The sequence below is a fragment of the Microtus pennsylvanicus genome, chromosome 16 (assembly GCF_037038515.1).
Source record: "Microtus pennsylvanicus isolate mMicPen1 chromosome 16, mMicPen1.hap1, whole genome shotgun sequence".
Lineage (NCBI taxonomy): Eukaryota > Metazoa > Chordata > Mammalia > Rodentia > Cricetidae > Microtus > Microtus pennsylvanicus.
In genome coordinates this window covers 48,669,744-48,688,593 of record NC_134594.1, presented here as the reverse complement: position 1 = coordinate 48,688,593, position 18,850 = coordinate 48,669,744, and the positions used below count along the sequence as shown (strand labels likewise).

General features: G+C 43.9%; 1 protein-coding gene and 2 non-coding genes across 3 annotated transcripts; all 3 read left to right on the top strand.

Moving 5' to 3' along the window:
- Positions 1-9,520: 9,520 nt before the first annotated feature.
- Rps3a (ribosomal protein S3A) lies at positions 9,521-14,758 on the top strand. The gene is made up of 6 exons (XM_075950717.1): positions 9,521-9,664; positions 10,293-10,396; positions 10,670-10,857; positions 12,909-13,117; positions 13,582-13,691; positions 14,563-14,758. The coding sequence occupies exons 1-6, from the start codon at positions 9,603-9,605 to the stop codon at positions 14,682-14,684; spliced, it is 795 nt and encodes a 264-aa protein (XP_075806832.1). The 5' UTR covers positions 9,521-9,602; the 3' UTR covers positions 14,685-14,758.
- On the top strand, positions 11,803-11,875 carry LOC142836682 (small nucleolar RNA SNORD73). The gene has a single exon (XR_012908148.1). It is a non-coding gene; the product is annotated as a small nucleolar RNA SNORD73 (small nucleolar RNA).
- Positions 13,286-13,355, top strand: LOC142836683 (small nucleolar RNA SNORD73). The gene has a single exon (XR_012908149.1). It is a non-coding gene; the product is annotated as a small nucleolar RNA SNORD73 (small nucleolar RNA).
- Positions 14,759-18,850: the final 4,092 nt, after the last annotated feature.

Sequence of the window (18,850 nt, the reverse complement as noted above, 5' to 3'; positions counted from 1 at the left end):
CCTAATAGAGCTGGACATGGTGACATATGGCTTCCACACATAACCTCAGAGAAATCTTATATCATAATAATTAATAAATAAATAACTTTTAATGTTGGGAATTGAATCCAGGGCATGCAGGCATATGCTCTGCTACTAAATAACACCACAATTATTTTTGTTTGTTTTGTCTATTTATTTATGTATGTATTTATTTGTTTGTTTTGTTTTTTTGAGACAGGGTTTCTCTATAGCTTTGGTGCCAGTCCTGGTACTAACTCTGTAGACCAGGCTGGCCTTGAACTCACAGAGATCCACCTGTCTCTGCCTCCAGAAGTCATTCACTACCATGGCCAGCATATTTTTTTAAAAAAAATATTTATTTATTATGTATACAATATTCTACCTCCCATGTGTGCCTGCAGGCCAGAAGAGGGCACCAGATCTCATTACAGATGGTTGTGAGCCACCATGTGGTTGCTGGGAATTGAACTCAGGACCTTTGGAAGAGCAGGCAATGCTCTTAACCACTGATCCATCTCTCCAGCCCATGGCCATCATATTTTATACAAATATATTTTTTAATAATCTTCTGCCTGAACAAAGTTTTACCATGTGGAATTTTCCACTTGAGGTCTCATATCAGTGGTCACACGGTTTCAGATTTTGAAACATCTTATGTTTCCTGATTAGGATGCTCAATCTGTATTATCATGTAAGTATTTTGGGGAATGTCATCATTACAAAAACATTTGAAGTTTGAAGGATTTCCTGGAACTCATTCTATAGACCAGACTGGCCTCCAAGTCAGAAATCCACCTGCCTCTGCTTTCTGAGTGCTGGGATTAAAGGTGTGCGCCACCATGCCCGGCTTCTAAAAAGGCAGAGTTCTAAAAATAAAAATAACGGCCCAAGATTTCCTCAACTTTCTTCATCTACTGGAGATGATTTTACCCGTTAATTAAATAAATTACCTACTAAACTGCAAGCTCCCAGTCAAATTCTATTTTAAAAGTTGTTATTTGAGAAAGAATGACATGTTCTAAACAGAAGAGAAAAGCAGGGAGAGGCAAGATAAACAATGCCAAGCCATTTTTGACCAGAGGGCACGTCTTGGTTCTAGAAAATCACTAATTGTTTGGATTGCGAGTCTGGATGGCAGAGTCCAACCTTAGTATCCACAGCATGCCCACAGCCCCACAGGCCGTCCTCCTGCCAGCATGGTGCCTCATGATGTGACCTCAGCCCTCAAGAGGCTGAGGGAAGAAAAGTGCCATGAGTCAGAGACAAGTGTGGGCTGCAGAGTTAGTCTCGGGTCTTGCTGAGCTACAGAGTGAGACCCTGCCAGACAGAGGCAGGGTAAAAATGGAAAGAAATAAAAAACTAGACATGGCTGGTTTCATTAATGTCCCCCACTGCAGTTTTTACTCTTGGGTAGAAAGAGAAGTAAGTTCAGTTTTTATTCTGGAGTTGGCAGCCTGTGGGGAAGGGGTCTATAATATAAATTCTATTGGTAAAGAAATTGGAGTTAAATTATTACTGATAGCTGGTTGTGTAACTCAGTGGTTGAGAACTTGTGTTGAAAGCGTGAGGTTGAGGAGGTCCTGGGTTCTATCTAACAGTGAAAAAGAAAGTAGATAGGGAGGGTGGAAGGATGAAGGGAGAGAGACTGAGAGGCTCTGCCAGTATAGAATTAATACGTTATTATTATTGCTTGCTGGAGACTGAGTCTCATTACATAACTCAGGCTGCCCTTGTACTGACCCTCCTGCCCAGTCTCCCAAGCACAAACTGTTACAACTGGCTTCCCAGTTTATTAGATGGAATATTATGTTTGGAAGGAACAATTGATGTCCATGGTCACTAGTTTTCACCAGTATGTAATGACATGAGAGAAATAGGGTCTAAGTCTGTATTATGGTAAAGATCTTTTCCCTTTCTGGGGCTGCCACTTTTCCCAAGTGATAGCATCCTTTGCTTTTTAGCTTCATCAGAGACCCTGACTTTTATTTATTTATTTATTTTAATAAATTACTTTCTTTTTTTAATATTTATTTATTATGTATACAATATTCTGTATTGTATGCCTGCAGGCCAGAAGAGGGCACCAGACCTCATTACAGATGGTTGTGAGCCACCATGTGGTTGCTGGGAATTGAACTCAGGACCTTTGGAAGAGCAGTCAGTGCTCTTAACTGCTGAGCCATCTCTCCAGCCCAGACCCTGACTTTTAAAAAACAAAACAAAACAAAATTCATGATGATGGGGGTGGATCTGACTTCTTCACTGGATAGAATGGACATTTTATCTATCTATCTATCTATCTATCTATCTATCTATCTATCTATCTATCTATCTATCTATCTATCTACCTACCTACCTACCTACCTACCTACCTACCTATCTATCTATCTATCTATCTATCTATCTATCTATCTATCTATCTATCTATCTATCGAGATAGGGTTTCACCTTGTAGCCTTGGCTGTCCTGGAACTCCCTCTGTAGACCAGACTGGCCTCAAACTCAGAGATTTGCTTGCCTCTGCTTCCTGGGTGCTGGGATTAAAGGTGTGCACCACCATATCCAACTAGAACTGAATTTTTATTAGGGGACAGCTTATTTTTATTTGGGTAGTCAATATATAAGTCAATATATACATTTTAAATGAAATGATGTTATCAGGAAATGTTGGGTCTGTTGTTGTTTTATAATTGGCAAGATTCAACATTTGTTGTCTTGTTGGTTCCTAAATATTCTGAATTTATGGACTGGTTCACAAACAATATGTGACTGCCTACAGATCAGGATGTAGCACCATGCCTGCCTGGATACTGACATGCCCACCCCTGCCATGATAATTGTTATGGTCTACTGGTAGCTGTCACCTGGGTATCCTGTTCCCTTAAGAGACAAGCCCTGCCCATTCCCCCTCCCTTCCCTGTGAGCTCTCTCTCTTCCCATCCCTCTTCTCAAGAGGTGGCTGCTGCCTCTCTCTCTTCTTCCCCTTTCTCTCCTTCCTCCCCTCTGTTCTCCCCCTCCCTCTGTCTCTGTCTCTCTGTCCCTCTCTCCCTTCTCCTTCCCTTCCATAACTCACTAAATAAACTCTACATCCAAACTCTCCCTGCATGGTGTGTCTGAGGAAGACTCACCCACTGTGGTCTTCCTCCAGCAGCTGCCCCCTTCAGGACATCCGTTGCTTTAGAGAATAACAATCATAACAGACTAATCCACTGAAACTGTAAGCAAACCTTTAGAGCTGGGCGGTGGTGGCGCACGCCTTTAATCCCAGCACTCGGGAGGCAGAGGCAGGCGGATCTCTGTGAGTTCGAGACCAGCCTGGTCTACAAAGGGAGTTCCAGGACAGGCTCCAAATCTACAGAGAAACCCTGTCTCGAAAAACAAAAAAAACAAAACAAAACAAAACAAAAAAAAGCAAACCTTTAGAGAATAACAGTAACAACAGACTAATCCACTGAAACTGTGAGCAAACCTCCAAACAAATACTTTCTTTTATACGAGTTGCCTTGTTCATGGCACCTCTTCACAGCAATAGAACAATGACTAAGACAGAGGGTTAGGCCAGGCATTGGTGGCACACGCCTTTAACCCCAGCTCTCAGGAGGCAAAGGCAAGTGGATCTCTGTGAGTTGAAGGCCAGCCTGGTCTACAAGAGCTAGTTTCCAGGACAGGTTCCAAAGCTACAGAGAATCCCTGTATTGAAAAATGAAACAACAACAACAACAACAAAAAGCCAAAACAACAACAAAAAAACCAGAGGGTTAATATCTAGACTATATAAAGAACTAAAAACAAAACCCGAACATACAGAAAACAAATGACTCAATTAACAGGGTATAGACTAAACAGAGTTCTCAGAAGGCAAAACACAAATGGCTGAGAGACACCTGAATAAAATGTTCAGCATCCTTAGTACTTTGAAATTTCTTCTTACATCAACCATTATGGCCATGACCAGTAAAAGAAATGACAGCCCGTGCTGGCGAGGATGTGGGACAGGAGAACACTTGTCCCTTGGTGGTAGAGTGTAAATTGGAGCCGACACTACGGAGATCAGGGTGGCGGTTTCTCAGAGAGCAGGGAGTTGACTTCCCACAAGATGCAGCTACATCACTCTGAAGCATCTACCCAAAGGACTCTACATCCTACTACAAAGACACTTGCTCAACCATGTTCATTGCTTCTTTGACCATAATAGCCAGAAACTGAAAACAGCCTGGATGTCTATTAATGGATTAATAGCTAGCAGAAATGTGATACAATCATACATGGAATATTACTCAGCTGTAAAGAAAAATGAAATTTGCAGGTAAATGGATGGAGCCAGAAAAATTTCTTCCTGAGTGAGTAACCCAGCCCCTCAAAGGCAAGTACTATTTGTTTTCTCTTACGTGGATGTTAGCTTTTAAACTTTCAAAATGTGATCTATAATCTGAGTAGCCACAGAGGTTAGGGGTAAACCTAAGGAACCGGGGTAGGAGGGTTTCAGCTAAGGGAGGGGAAACAGAATATAGTGTTATAGAGAGGCAAGGGGAAACTCGTATAGGAGGGTTAAATAGGGAAATGAAAGGGAGAGGAAGGTAAAGGAGGGACAACTAACACCAAAGGTCATTTGAGAAACCATACAGAAACCTACTACTATAGAACTTCCCTACATATCGACACACATGTGAAAGGAATCTAAATGGAGTGACCAAATAATAGGTCACCAACTAGACATGCCACCAAGTAAAACCTCACTGCCAGGAATGGGTTACATCTTGTTAAGTCATTGGCAAAAGGGGGTCCTATGAAAACCCCCAAACAATCCAGGCTATAGCCTAGGCTATTGGTTGCTCTCCATGACCTGATGGTAAGGTTGTGCTGAAGAGAATGCTTACTTATGTTACTGAGCACAGAGAAGTCAAGCTGTGGCCTACCTAGCAGCTTTACTCCTGCTGACTAGCATTCATGGAGCTGGAGGATAATCTGCTTGCTGCTGGAGGGAAAAGGTAATCACCAATATCACCCAGCTGCAAACCCTGCAAATTCTGATAACAGCAACTACTTGCAAGATATACTGGTGCTGGCCGGGTGGTGGTGGTGCACGCCTTTAATCCCAGCACTCTGGAGGCAGGCAGATCTCTGTGAGTTCAAGGCCAGCCTGGTCTACAAGAGCTAGTTCCAGGACAGGAACCAAAAAGCTATGGAGAAACCCTGTCTCGAAAATAAAAAAAAAAAATACTGGTACAATAATGGCACAAATATGGGACTAATCAGCCACTTTTTGATTGGATTTAATATCTACTCCATGAGAGAGAACCTATGCCTAACACTGCTAAGGTGGCCAAGAACTTAAGATTAGACATGTCACGGGCTTGGGGAAAACCTAATATCATTTTGCTAAAAGAACACAGCATAATGACTCCCAATGATACATACATCAGTGCCCCACTCAGCCCACATCAAGAATAGTTTCTTCTTACATAAGTGGGGATTAACAAAGAGATTCATAACTGGGCAACGTGCAAAGAACAAGACTTTGGAGCACTCAGCCCTAAATGGGAGCACTCAGTTCTAAATGGGATATCGCTATCCCATCAAGATCCAGGGAACTATGTGTAGAAGAAGCAAAAAGATTGTAAGAGCCAGGGATGAGGGATGACTACAAGGAAATAACACTTCCGGATACAGCAGAATTGATATACAGAAGAGAACTCAGAGACTGAGTCAGCACACATAGGACCTGCACAGCTTCCAGCCATCTGAGGTCAGAACACTAAGAGAAGTAGACATGGGGTCCTACTCCTAACCAAGAAGCCATCTGCAATTGATACCCACTGGCAAGCAGAAAATGGAGTCTCACTGGGCATATCGACCACACTGCAGGGTAGGCCCCATGCCCAAAAGCAGTTGACAAACACAAAACTAACTCGCTGGTATTTTCGTGGACTTTTTGTTTCCTTTTGCTTTGTTTTGGCAATGGTCTTTTGCTTGCTTGTTTTGATTTTTGAGGACTTTTTTGAAAGATAGGAGAAAAATAACACAAAGCCAGGTGGGTAGGGAGACTGGAGGATCTCAGAGGAATTTGGGGAGGGGAAAATACGACCAAAATGTGTGGTATGAAAAAAACCAGTAAAATAATAATAAAGTCAGATTCTCCTTTATTATAGATGTGACAGGCCTGGAACTGACTATGCAGACCAGCTAGCCCCCATCACACAGATCCAGTTGCCTCTACCTTCTGAATGCTGGGGTGACGGGTGGTCCCTAGCCCTTTGTTTCTGTCTCTTTAAATTGTATTAAGAAAAATCAAATTCTATCTTTGAATTTTGTGTGTGTGTGTGTGTAGTGGGGGAAGGAGGCTGGTGACCTGTGCTGACGATAAGACCCAGGACTTCATACATGTTAGACAATTGCTCTATTACTGATGTACGCTCCTGGCTTCACCTTAACTAGTTCTGAGAGTACGCGTGAGTAGCGTTAAATACGGCCACACCATTATAAAGTAAGGACTGTAGGATACCACAGACAACAGGTGTGTGGAGATGCTGAAGAACTGCAGGTGGGACTAATGATTTGGGGAGATTTAGAAGGCCGTGGTAGAAGGAGGTAGGAGCTGAGATCTAGAAGGAATTTTAAGGTTAAAAACGCGGAGGGCAGAAGTTGTGCTGTGGCCGGGAAGGACGTGATGGGACTTAATGACTACCAAGTGGAGCCCGAGGGCAAAGAAAAGCCCTAGGAGTACAATATTCAATGTGTTTGCCAGGCATGACCAGTCACAGATTGGGGAGTTCAAGAGCTTTTAACATGACTGATCGGAACAAAGATGGCCTCATTAACAGAGGAGGGTTGCGTGATATACTTCCTTGCTGAAAGAAAAGTCCAGGTGAGGAGCATCTCGAGGCCGTGATTAGTGAGGCTTCAGATCCCGTCAGCTTCTCACAATGTCTGCTGAGAAGTTAAATGGTACAGATTATGAAGCCTGTGTCAATTCAGTCGCGCTACTTGATGGAGGAGCTGTGAGGGTATGAGATGCATTTACAGGAGAGGGGGTGGATGGGCTGTGGAGAAAGGCACCCATTGACAAAACAGGGAATTACAGTGAATCATACACCTCCTTAAAGACAACGACAGCAGAAAAGAACTTCACAACAGCCAGATGCCAGAAGAATATGATTCTTGGGAACTTGAGGTGGGACGATCCTTTAAGCCAGGGAGAAGCCTAAGCTATATATAGACTTCGTTTCAAACGAACAATGAAACAATAGTTCTATTCCCTGTCACTGCTTTGAGTATTTCCATTGAGCACACATGAACAAACACATATACCCACAGACACACACTCACACATACTTCTTTTATGGTGCTGGGGAACGAGCCCAGGACCTTGTTCATGCCAGATATCCACCGCCAGTGAACACCTCCAGCCCCAGATCTTCAGAGATAGACCTCATCATGTAGCCTAGGCTGCTTTCAAAGAATCTTGGCTTTCTGAATTCTGGGTTCCCAGGGGTGTGCCATCGCCTCTGGCTCCAGGGTTTCCTTTAAAGTTATAGTGTGCCCTTAGCTATACAGCTTTTGTTTTTCTGGTATTTAGTCTTGGACATCTGGGTATATGTTATCTTTATCAGACTGGAAATGGCACATTTTTATCATTTCCCAAATATAGGGCAACATGACAGTAGCCTCCTCTCAAATCAGAGTCATTTGTTTTTGTTTTTGAGACAGGGTTTCTCTGTATAACAGTCCTGGCAGTCCTGGAACTCACTTTGTAGACCAGGCTGACCTTGAACTCACTTGAGACCTGCGTGTGTGTGCCACCACCACCTGGCTGAATTATCTGTGGGAGGTGGTGGAGTCAATATATTTTGAAGGAGGGGGCTGGAGAGATGGCTCAGAGGTTAAGAGCACTGACTGCTCTTCCAGAGGAACCGAGTTCAATTCCCAGCAACCACATGGTGGCTCACAGCCATCTATAATGACATATGGTGCCCTCTTCTGGCATATAAGCATACATGGAAGGAATGTTGTATACATAATAAATAAATAAATCTTTAAAAAAATATATATTTTGAAGGAAACAAAAAAAAGATTCAACAACTTGGGAGGCTGGTCAACAGGGAGTTGATTTCCGGCTTGGTCACGGTTTTTGTTTGTTTGTTTTTGGCTTTGGCCAGTTCTACAGGACTAAACTCTTGAGGCAGCTGGTGACATTTCGCCAGGTTGTGCTTTGCTAAATTGGAATAGTTAAACTGGATCTGGTAGAGCTTGCACGTCAACACTCAGGAGGCTGAGGCCTGAGGACCTTGAGTTCGAGGTCAGCCCAAACTACATAGCAAGACTCTTGTCTCGAAAAATAAAACAAAAAACATAAAAATGGGGAAGGGGATTCTACGTTAAGAAAAGTGGTGGTCATTTAGGTACAAGAATTAAATTCCACTGTGCCTTTTTAAAAAGCGCTGAGGATGGAATCCAGGGCCTCAGATGGTCCTGAGGTTTTACCATTAATCCACTCTAATCCCCTATTTCACGAAAAAACAAAAACAAAAACTCCCCCATCCCCTGGGGGAGGGCTTGCGAGATGGCCCAGCTGGTAAAGGCACCTGCAGAGGTCTGACTCTGAGTTCAGCCTGACCACCTGAGTTCCATTTCTATTGTGGGAGAACAGAACCAACTTCTGAGAGTCGTTTTCTGACAGACTGGAGAGGTAGATGCATAACACATACAGGCACACGAAAACAATAAAAATATGATTACAAATGTGTAGGAGATATGTAGTAAAGTATACAAACTGGGCAGGAGCTGGTATCAGAAATGCCTTCGCTTGCGTCGATGGGTAAGACATATATAGAAAGTATATATATATTCCTCCCAGTCCTTCGGCCCAGTCTGTCTTGCTAGGTAGTTGAGGCTGATCTGGAACTCAATATACACTCCAGGCTGTCCTCCAACTTGCTATCCTCCTGCCTCCAGAGCTCTGGGATTGCAGGCATGTGTGACCACCCCTGTCTAAGCCTCTATCTTCATGCATGTTCACAGAACAACCATACCCGCGACTAATCAGAAGCCAACATCAACACGCAGGATGTGAGCAGCATGCCCAGGGTTATGCTTATTTAATTATACTAACGCTTTGAAGTCGATCATACCATTATTCCCATTTTACACATGAGGGAACGGAAGGCCAGAGAGGTCGGAAGGCTAAGTACTGTTCAAACCACCACCTGAACGTGGATGTGCTGTCTCCGATTCAAAGCCTGTGCTCCGGAGAAGAAACACACTCTCAGGTTAGAACACGAGACGGCTCACTGGGCACCCTCAGGGCGACGGAAACCACAGGAAACCTGACGTGGGCGCCACTGGGGGCATGCGCGCGCTGGTCCACGGTGCAGCCTCCCAGCCAGCCCGCCGCCCGCCGCCCGCCGCCCGCCGCGCGGCCTCCCGACACACGAGGGCCCTGTCGCAGCACGGCGGGCGCGAACCGCCGGGCAGTGTCGCGAGATTGGGGAAAGCCGGAAGAGCGACAGAGCCAGGGTCACGTAGCGGCGCTTCCCCCGCCCCGCTCGCGTAAGTTCTCGCGCGAGTTCTACTTCCGCCCTTTTGGCTCCCTGAGCAGCACCATGGCGGTCGGCAAGAACAAGCGGCTGACGAAAGGCGGCAAGAAGGGAGCCAAGAAGAAAGTGTAAGTGGCGGATTCTGTGGACGCCCGGTGCGCGGGACCCACGGGAGTCCGCGGGCAGCTTCTAGGCTGCAGCGTGGGGCGGATGGTGAGGATGCGGGGCGGATTCGCCGGCCGGTGCGCTCCGGGCGTCCGCCTCTCACCGACCCGGCCGGGTGCCGAGCGCCGCGTGCGAGCCGCGCGCGAGCCCGGCTTCCGTCGCGAGTGGCGGCTTTGGGGTTGCGTGACGGCCGCGCCACTTTTTGTACCTCTCCCGCATCTCGAAGTTCGGCGGTCACTGTGATTGTCCGCTCGGGCCCCCACGTCACTCCCGTGCTGGGGCCTCGTGGACGCCGGGATCTCCCGACACTTGCAGACCCCTTCGTCCTGTTGAGAACTAGTTCCTTTCCCAGACCTTCGGGTTCCGGGATGCGTGTCTGGCTGCGTGTGTGTGGGAGCAGTGGAGAAGGCACGGAGTCCAACTTACCGGTCGTCCCGGTTGACAGACGCTCACTCCACGGTATTAGATACGAGCCAGTTTAAAGTTTTGGGACATTATGTCAGCGGAAGTATTAAGGAGAAGGAAGGTTTGAAAGTTGGGAGTAATGTTAAATATTTAGCAAGAAGCTCAGCCTGTTTTCCTCAAACCCAGGGTTGATCCATTTTCGAAGAAAGATTGGTATGATGTGAAAGCCCCGGCCATGTTCAATATTAGAAACATTGGAAAGACACTAGTCACGAGGACTCAAGGAACCAGTGAGTACTGTGTGCTTTTTTGCTGTGTCCATATGCTGTTGCGTGTGTATTCTAACAGACATCTGGGTCTGTTTGTAATGGGGGACTTGATGGATAAATCAGCCCGGGGGTTTCTGGCCTGGCGTTTGGGGTGCTTGTTTTTCATACATATGTAGCAGGAAGAAGGGTCTTTCAGAATTAACCAAGAAAATGTTTGGCTGGGTATTGCCAGTAAGTCATCCGTGCCTAGGTGGATTTTGTAACACGTTAACAGGATCTTGGGTTCTTTTGTAGAAATTGCATCCGATGGCCTCAAGGGTCGCGTGTTTGAAGTGAGCCTTGCTGATCTCCAAAACGATGAAGTTGCATTTAGAAAATTCAAGCTAATCACTGAGGATGTTCAGGGCAAAAACTGTCTGACTAACTTCCATGGCATGGATCTTACCCGGGACAAAATGTGTTCCATGGTCAAAAAGTGGCAGGTGAGAAATCCCACCCCCCCAACTGCATTTGAGCATGTATGTAGTGCTGTGGTGTGTACGTGCAGGCTGCCATGGTGTGGTGATTTGGACATCAGACCTCTGTTTTCTTGGTATTAAGCACCAGCCTGAAGTTGGGTCCTCCTGAGTTCATATGTCAGCCATGGCATTTTTTTCCACGTAAAGGATGAACAAGTTTTTTCCCCACTGTCATTTATATATTGTTGAGCTAGCTACTAGAGATAAAACTGCAAGGAGAGCCTGATCAAATGTTGTCTTCTACCCACTTACCTGAATTCTACCTTCTGAACTCCCTTTCCCCCATGAATGATGGAAATTTTTATTTTATTTTATTTATTTATTTTTTGGTTTTTCGAGACAGGGTTTCTCTGGCTTTGGAGCCTGTCCTGGAACTAGCTCTTGTAGACCAGGCTGGTCTCAAACTCACAGAGATCCGCCTGCCTCTGCCTCCCGAGTGCTGGGATTAAAGGCGTGCGCCACCACCACCCGGCTGATGGAAATTTTTAAATCGTGGTCAAGCTGCTTTTTATTCTTGGGTGTTAGAGGTAGCACCCATTACTTTCCACAGCTCCTGGCCAAGTATTTACTGGTTAAAGGGCACATAAGCAGAAGTAGTAGTTTAGAGACTGGTTTAGGGCTGCCCATCTTCGAGTGGAAAGGTGACTAATTCCATTGTCTCTGGCCGTGGAGGCTGACGGTGGCAGAACTTGTGTGGGGCTGAAATCATGCAGTCTGCATTTATTTTGTCCTTGGAAAGTAACAAGCTTACTTAGCAGCTTGGTTTCTTTATTTGTAACATCAGCTCATTGATTGAGTTGTGAAGATTTAATAGCTGGTGTAGGTGTTTGTGGAAATCAGTAACCCGTATCATTTCAGGAAATACTAAGATATATACAGGTAACAACAGTATTGGCATATGTATATGGGAATGAATGATGACAAAATGTTTCGGTCCCAAATGAATTATACTGATTTAACCGTTCCATGTATTGCTGACATTCCCATACAGATTATGCAATTCTGGAAACAAAAGGTTGTTTAATAGATATTGATACATTCTTTTTGTGGTGGAAGTTTCTTTTTTTTGTTTCACTTTTTTAGACAGGGGCTAACTATGCTGCCTAGTCTGCCCTCAAATTCACAGAGATCTACCTGCTTCTGCCTCTGGAGTGCTGGAGTTGAAGGTGTGTGCCCCCACACATGGCAGATAGTGGGTAGGTTTTAAAACAGGACAGGCTTCAAAGCTACAGAGAAACACTGTCTCAAAAAAAAAAAGAAAAAACCAAACAAAAAGATGGAAATAGGGTCCAATTAGCTGTCCAGTTAGGTATTTAAATCCTTTAGTTTGAAATAAAAGGGATTAAAAATGCTGTTACAGCAGAACTTTTCCCTTTTTTTTCCTTTGGAGAAAGGATCCCTAACCTGTTCTGGTATGCTGCCTGCGGTGTAGACCTAGCTGGCCTTGAAGTTGTGTATTGCAGATGTGTGTCATTGTATCTGGCCTATTTTGTCATTGGTGGGGTTTTTTGTTTTTTTTTTTTTTTAAATTGACACAGGGACTTGATTGACATGGAACTTAGCTTTGTAGACTGCAATGGATTCAAACTCTTATTAGAGATCCAGCCTCTTTTGCCTCCTGCTTGGAGTGCTAGGATTAAAGCACACACAACCTACTTTTTCCCTTTTTAAAGGTGAAAGCAAATTCATATGATTTCATCTTGTGTATGCTGTCTTAGAATTGAACTTCCAAAGCTCTTCTGTTTGGGGGGGTGTTGATAGATGCAGAAGTAAGGGTGTGGTGTCCAGTTGTTGACAGTGATGATTTAAGAGAGTAAGAAAGTTGTGAACTCGATATTTATATATTTTATGTCACATAAAGGTTTAACATTCCAAGGTTTTTTATGTTAGTACATGAAGAATTGGTTGAGGCCCTAAAAAACAAGTGCTGCAAAGGCTGATGAGGCGGTGCACACGCACAGGGAGGCTAGCCAAAGCTAGTGAGACCCGTTTCAGAAGAATCCTTTTTTCCCCAGACCATGATTGAAGCTCACGTTGACGTCAAGACAACCGATGGTTATTTGCTCCGACTCTTCTGTGTTGGTTTCACTAAAAAACGCAACAATCAGATCCGCAAGACCTCATATGCACAGCACCAGCAGGTCCGCCAGATCCGGAAGAAGATGATGGAGATCATGACCAGAGAGGTGCAGACAAATGACTTGAAGGAAGTGGTTAATAAACTGTAAGTGGGCTTTTGTTTCTTCCTGTTGAATTATCCTTCGGTAAGAGAAGGCGTATGTGGGCAAGCTGGAGTTATTTTTCCAGCTGAAGCTCCAACAGTAGATAGTGAAACTTAGACAATAACTTAGATACACAAGGAGTAATAGAGCTTTCCATGATACTGTATGGGAATACATGATGAGAAGATGTTTCGGTCCCAGTTGATGTACACTGATAACTGTTAACATTTTCCTGATGTTCCCATGCAGAATACAAATGTCTAAGGATATTGTGCAAAAAAGAAGGAAGACTTGGGAGCTAATTTTGTTGCTAGATATAACCATCTTTAATTAGGATGCCTGTGGTTACACATTAGATACTGTCTATAAGGTTCTTTTTTCAGTGTAAAGTAGTTATGTGAAAAACAGACTTTGGTGGGTTTCTTGTTTGCTTGTTTTTTTAATTTAAAGTTTGCTGGTCTTGCAGGATTCCAGACAGCATTGGGAAAGACATAGAAAAGGCTTGCCAGTCCATTTATCCTCTTCATGATGTCTTCGTTAGGAAAGTAAAAATGCTGAAGAAACCCAAGTTTGAATGTAAGTGAGAAATCAGGGTTCATGAGAAGAAAATTTGTGGGACCAAATACATGACTTTTTTAATGACTAATATTTTATAAATTGATTGTAATTTGACTGCATGTATGTATAGTTTAGGCACCACCCTGTATGTACTTGGTGACTTTGTTCTGAAGAGGGCTTCAGTTTACCTGGAACTGAAGTTAACAGGTGGTTGCAAGCTACCTGTGGGTGCTGGGAACTGAATGGACCCAGTTCCTCTGTAAGAACAAGTGCTCTTAACCACTGAGCCACCTCTTCAGCTCTTTACATGTCAATATTACTCATTTTAAAATTGGATTTATTTTTGAGATAGGGTTTCACTGTGTATGTAGCCCTATCTGTCCTGCTGCCTGCCTTTGTGTCCTGAGTGCTGGGATTAAAGGCGTGCAAGACCACAGGTGGCGTTGTGTAAAATAATTTCTTTTTTAATTTTTTTTTTTTTTTTGGTTTTTCGAGACAGGGTTTCTCTGTGGCTTTGGAGCCTGTCCTGGAACTAGCTCTGTAGACCAGGCTGGTCTCGAACTCACAGAGATCCACCTGCCTCTGCCTCCCTAGTGCTGGGATTAAAGGCGTGCGCCACCATCGCCCGGCCCTTTTTTAATTTTGAGAAAGGGCTTTTCTGCAGCTTTGGAGCTTGTCCTGGAACTAACTCTTGTAGACCAGGCTGGCCTCAAATTATCAGATCTGCCTGCCTCTGCCTCCCTAGTGCTGGGATCAAATGCTTGTGCCACCAATTGTCCGGCTCACCATGTAAATTTTTAAGGGCAAGATTTTTTTCTGTTTTCTTGTGTCTATGAAGTATGAAGTTATACTTATTTATAACAAGGTTTTTTTTTTTCCTTCCTTTTAGTGGGAAAACTCATGGAGCTCCATGGTGAAGGTGGTAGTTCTGGAAAAACTACTGGTGATGAGACAGGTGCTAAGGTTGAACGAGCTGATGGATATGAACCACCAGTCCAAGAATCTGTGTGAAATACAGATTTTTAATAGTGACAAATAAAGTCTTTATTTGTGATGATGGTTTGCTTCTGAACACTTTTAAAATATGACAGGTTGGAGAATTTTTTTTTAAAGATTTTATTTATTTATTATATATACAACATTCTGCCTCCATGCCAGAAGAGGGCGCCAGATCTCATTACAGATGGCTTTGAGCCATCATGTGGTTGCTGGGAATTGAACTCAGGACCTCTGGAAGAGCAGCCAGTGCTCTTAACCACTGAGCCATCTCTCCAGCCCCCAGGTTGGAGAATTTAAAGACTTGTATAGCTAGGCTTTTGTAGCATGGCACTCTTACTCCTTAGCATCTGCTGGGTCATGACTTGACGGAGGACATGTCAGGACAAGATCGAGGCTGCCTTAGTTCTTCTTGGCCTGCTTTTGGGGTCCTGTCCTCAATTTTTTGGTCAGTTTTTATTTCTAATAAAGTTCTCATGCAGTGCTGATGGTGTGGAGACTACAGTTGGCGAGCCACCAGGCTGAATAGAGGAAATTACTTTGTAGAGTTTTGATGCCTGGGCAGCATCCAGATCAGATCGCAGGTCTTAAACTTGCTAGGTTAGTCCTGTCTGGCCAATTTTTTTAAATTTATTTATTTATTAAAGATTTCTGCCACCTCCCTGCTACCGCCTCCCATTTCCCTCCCCCATCAAGTCCCCCTCCCTCATCAGCCCGAACAGCAATCAGGGTTCCCTGACCTGTGGGAAGTCCAAGGACCACCCACCTCCATCCAGGTCTAGTAAGGTGAGCATCCAAACTGCCTAGGCTCCCCCAAAGCCAGTACGTGCAGTAGGATAAAAATCCCATTGCCATTGTTCTTGAGTTCTCAGTAGTTCTCATTGTCCGCTATGTTCAACGAGTCCGGTTTTATCCCATGCTTTTTCAGACCCAGGTCAGCTGGCCTTGGTGAGTTCCCAATAGAACATCCCCATTGTCTCAGTGTGTGGGTGCACCCCTCGCGGTCCTGAGTTCCTTGCTTGTGCTCTCCTGCTCCTGATTTGAACCTTGAGATTTCAGTCCAGTGCTCCAATGTGTGTCTCTGTCTCCTTTTATCACCTGATGAAGGTTAATACTCAGGAGGATGCCTATATGTTTTTCCTTGGGTTCTCCTTATTTACCTTCTCTAGGATTGCGAATTATAGGCTCAATGTCCTATGGCCAATTGCTTAATGCTGTATTTAGGTTTTCCTACCATGCCATTCCAGAAAGTTAAAGTTGATGGAAGTCCCTAGGTTTTCTGGAGACAACTCAGTTTTCTTGATTTCATTAAGCATGTTCTTCCCCCAATTTTAGCCTATGCCTTTACAAGGTAAAGTATTAGGAAGTGTACCTTCTAGGCATTTTATATTTGACATCCTAAGTGGTGTTTTGTTTGCAGAACAGGGATCTTGGACATGGTAGGTAGGTAGCAAACTACTATTACAAGTATTTTTCCAGCCCTAAAATGTTAGTTGAGACAGGGTAGCTCAAGCAAGCTTACTGGTTTAGTAAGTCTGCTACATCTTGGAGTAGGGACTTGGATAACACTCTTTGAAGGGCTTATTTGGAAAGGCTCAAAGAGGAGTTAGGCCAGGAGCTCAAGAGGTGGCTCAGCCATTAAGAGGTGAGGACCCACATGGTGGCCGAACTGTCAAATGCAAGTTAAGGGGATCACACACCCTTTTCCGTGCTCTGGGCACCAGGTATGCGTGTGGTGCCACATAATAGAACAAAACATGTAAAATGGCTTGGCCTATTAAACTTTAAGCCTATAGGCCACTCTGGAAGTCTGTTATATAACATACTTCCATGGCGTTGATGGGAACCTGTATTTATAGGACTTTGAATGACTTACCTTAGTCTGTCCTAGAAAGACAAAAATTTGTAATGAAGATAGCAAACAAACCTCACATTGGTTTCTTCAGTGTGCACAACCAAGAACAACTTTAACTGTAGACTAACTTTAAAGGGGTAAGTCCTAAGGAGGCTATCATCAAGACTTATCCCTGCTCCCAAGGGACAGACTGGTCATTGTAACCGGGAATTCCTACATAAAGGAGAATTGAAGAGTCATCTGGTAACTTTTAAGAGGCAATGTGGGTAGACTTTCTAAAAACAGAAAAGACAAGTAATAAAAGACAGACTACCATAACTATCTTAAATTGCACACCAAATATTTCCCAAACCGCATGCCCAGGGTATAACAAGAGCATTAACACTAGGTATTTTCTTTAAACAATGATTATTTTAGTGATACCTTTTGGTCTTATTTGGCTCCAATGCATATCTATATTTTTGACCAGATAGTTGACTAGAAAGGGGATTACCTTGTACAGTATAGGATATTTAGCTGGGTCACTGGTCTCTACCCATTAAGGTAGTAACACCCTAGTTTGAAGAGTCTTGCCGATGGTGAACTTAATGAGATATCAGTGTGGATGTGCCTCTAGCCTCTTGGTTAGATTAAGTGTATCCTTCAAAATAGCTTAGAAAGTCAATGTTGGCCATAATCTATTGACTGGCTGCTCTTGGCTTGGACCATGCCATGTATTTACATCCTCTGAATAATTCTGAGGGAAGTAGGCTTGCTTCTACATGCTGCCAGAGTGAAAAAGGTCCTCTACCGTGACCATTACTGAAGATTTAGGGGCACAGGAAATAAAGGAACATGAAGTCCAGGCAATGCTTGGAGTGGTAAATTCCTTGGTTTCTGCTGGAGTACTCTCATGTCTTCTGCCAGTAAACCCTCATGCATAAAACACAAAGCACCAAGTAATCACAGGCACTCCGCTTGTTCTGAAGCCAATCTGACTTCTACAGTAAGTATCTGGGGCTGGGAAGATGGCGCAGTGGTAAAGAGCACTGGCTGCTTCCAGAGAACCCAGGGTCCACTGCTGGCACCCACATAGTGGCTCATAGTAACTGGTTCAGGAAATCCAATGTTCCTGGGGACAAAGCAAAATACATATTTTAAAAAGTAAATATTTCAGCATGTGTCTGTTGGTCTGCTTTCTGTCATGGTGTTTTTGGTTCCTCGGCATCCTGCCTTTGTGCTTGAGTGACAGCATTAGGTATGTGTAGCAGAAGAGGCTACTTATTACATGGCAAGCCACGATGCAAAAAAAGAGGTCTACCAGGTCTCTGCCTCATAAGCAGTGTAGAATAAGGTATGTACTACTACACTTGGTCTTGATCTTTTTTTTTTTTTTAATTCTATTTGTTTTTAAAACAAGATTTCTCTAGCCCTGGCTGCCTGGAACTTACTATGTAGACCAGGCTAGTCTTGACCTCAAAGAGATCTGCTTGTCTCTGCCTCCCCAGTGCTGAGATTGAAGGTGGGATTAAACATGCATCACCATGCTCAGCCTAATTTTTAAAAAGTAGGTCTCACTACATGTTAAGTTAGTTTTTGGCACTGGGCTGAAGTGATATTTGGCCTCAGCCTCTCAAGTTCCTAGGCCTTCAAGAGCACACCACTGCTTTGATTTTATCTTACTCCTAGGTATTTGTCTAAAAGATGTTATGTCCACGCAACAAACTAGTTTTAAAGATTTCCGGTGGTGGGCTGGAGAGATGGCTCACCTGTTAAGAGCATTGCCTGCTCTTCCAAAGGTCCTGAGTTAGTTGCACTGTTCCGGAAGTATCAAGTGTGGCCTTGCAGGCGTGCTGTTGGGGCTGGGCTTTGAGGTCTCAGCTCAGGCCGCTGCCTGCTGCTAGTAGATCAGGATATAAAGGTCTCTATCCATTCATTGCCACTGTCTTCTGCCGTGATGACCATGAAGTAACCCTAACCCTCTAAAACTAAACAAGCCCATGATTAAATGCTTCCTTCTATGAGTTGTCTTGGTCATGGTGTCTCTTCACAGCAACAGAACAATAACTAGATCAAGGTTGATGCCATTATTCATTGCACTAAAAGCCTAATAGAGTGGGTAAACAAATTGTGGTATTTATATGTTTAAATAGTAATAAATTATTGATTCACCATGGATACGTTAGGCAAAAGAAGCCAGAAGGAAAGAGTAGGTATATGATTGTATGAATTAAAAAATTAATTTGTGTTCCAAAGCCCAGAGAAACCCTGTCTCGAAGAACCAAAAAAAAAAAAATTAATTTGTGGCGGTAGAAATCAGAACAGTGGCTGTTGGGTGAGGGGTTGG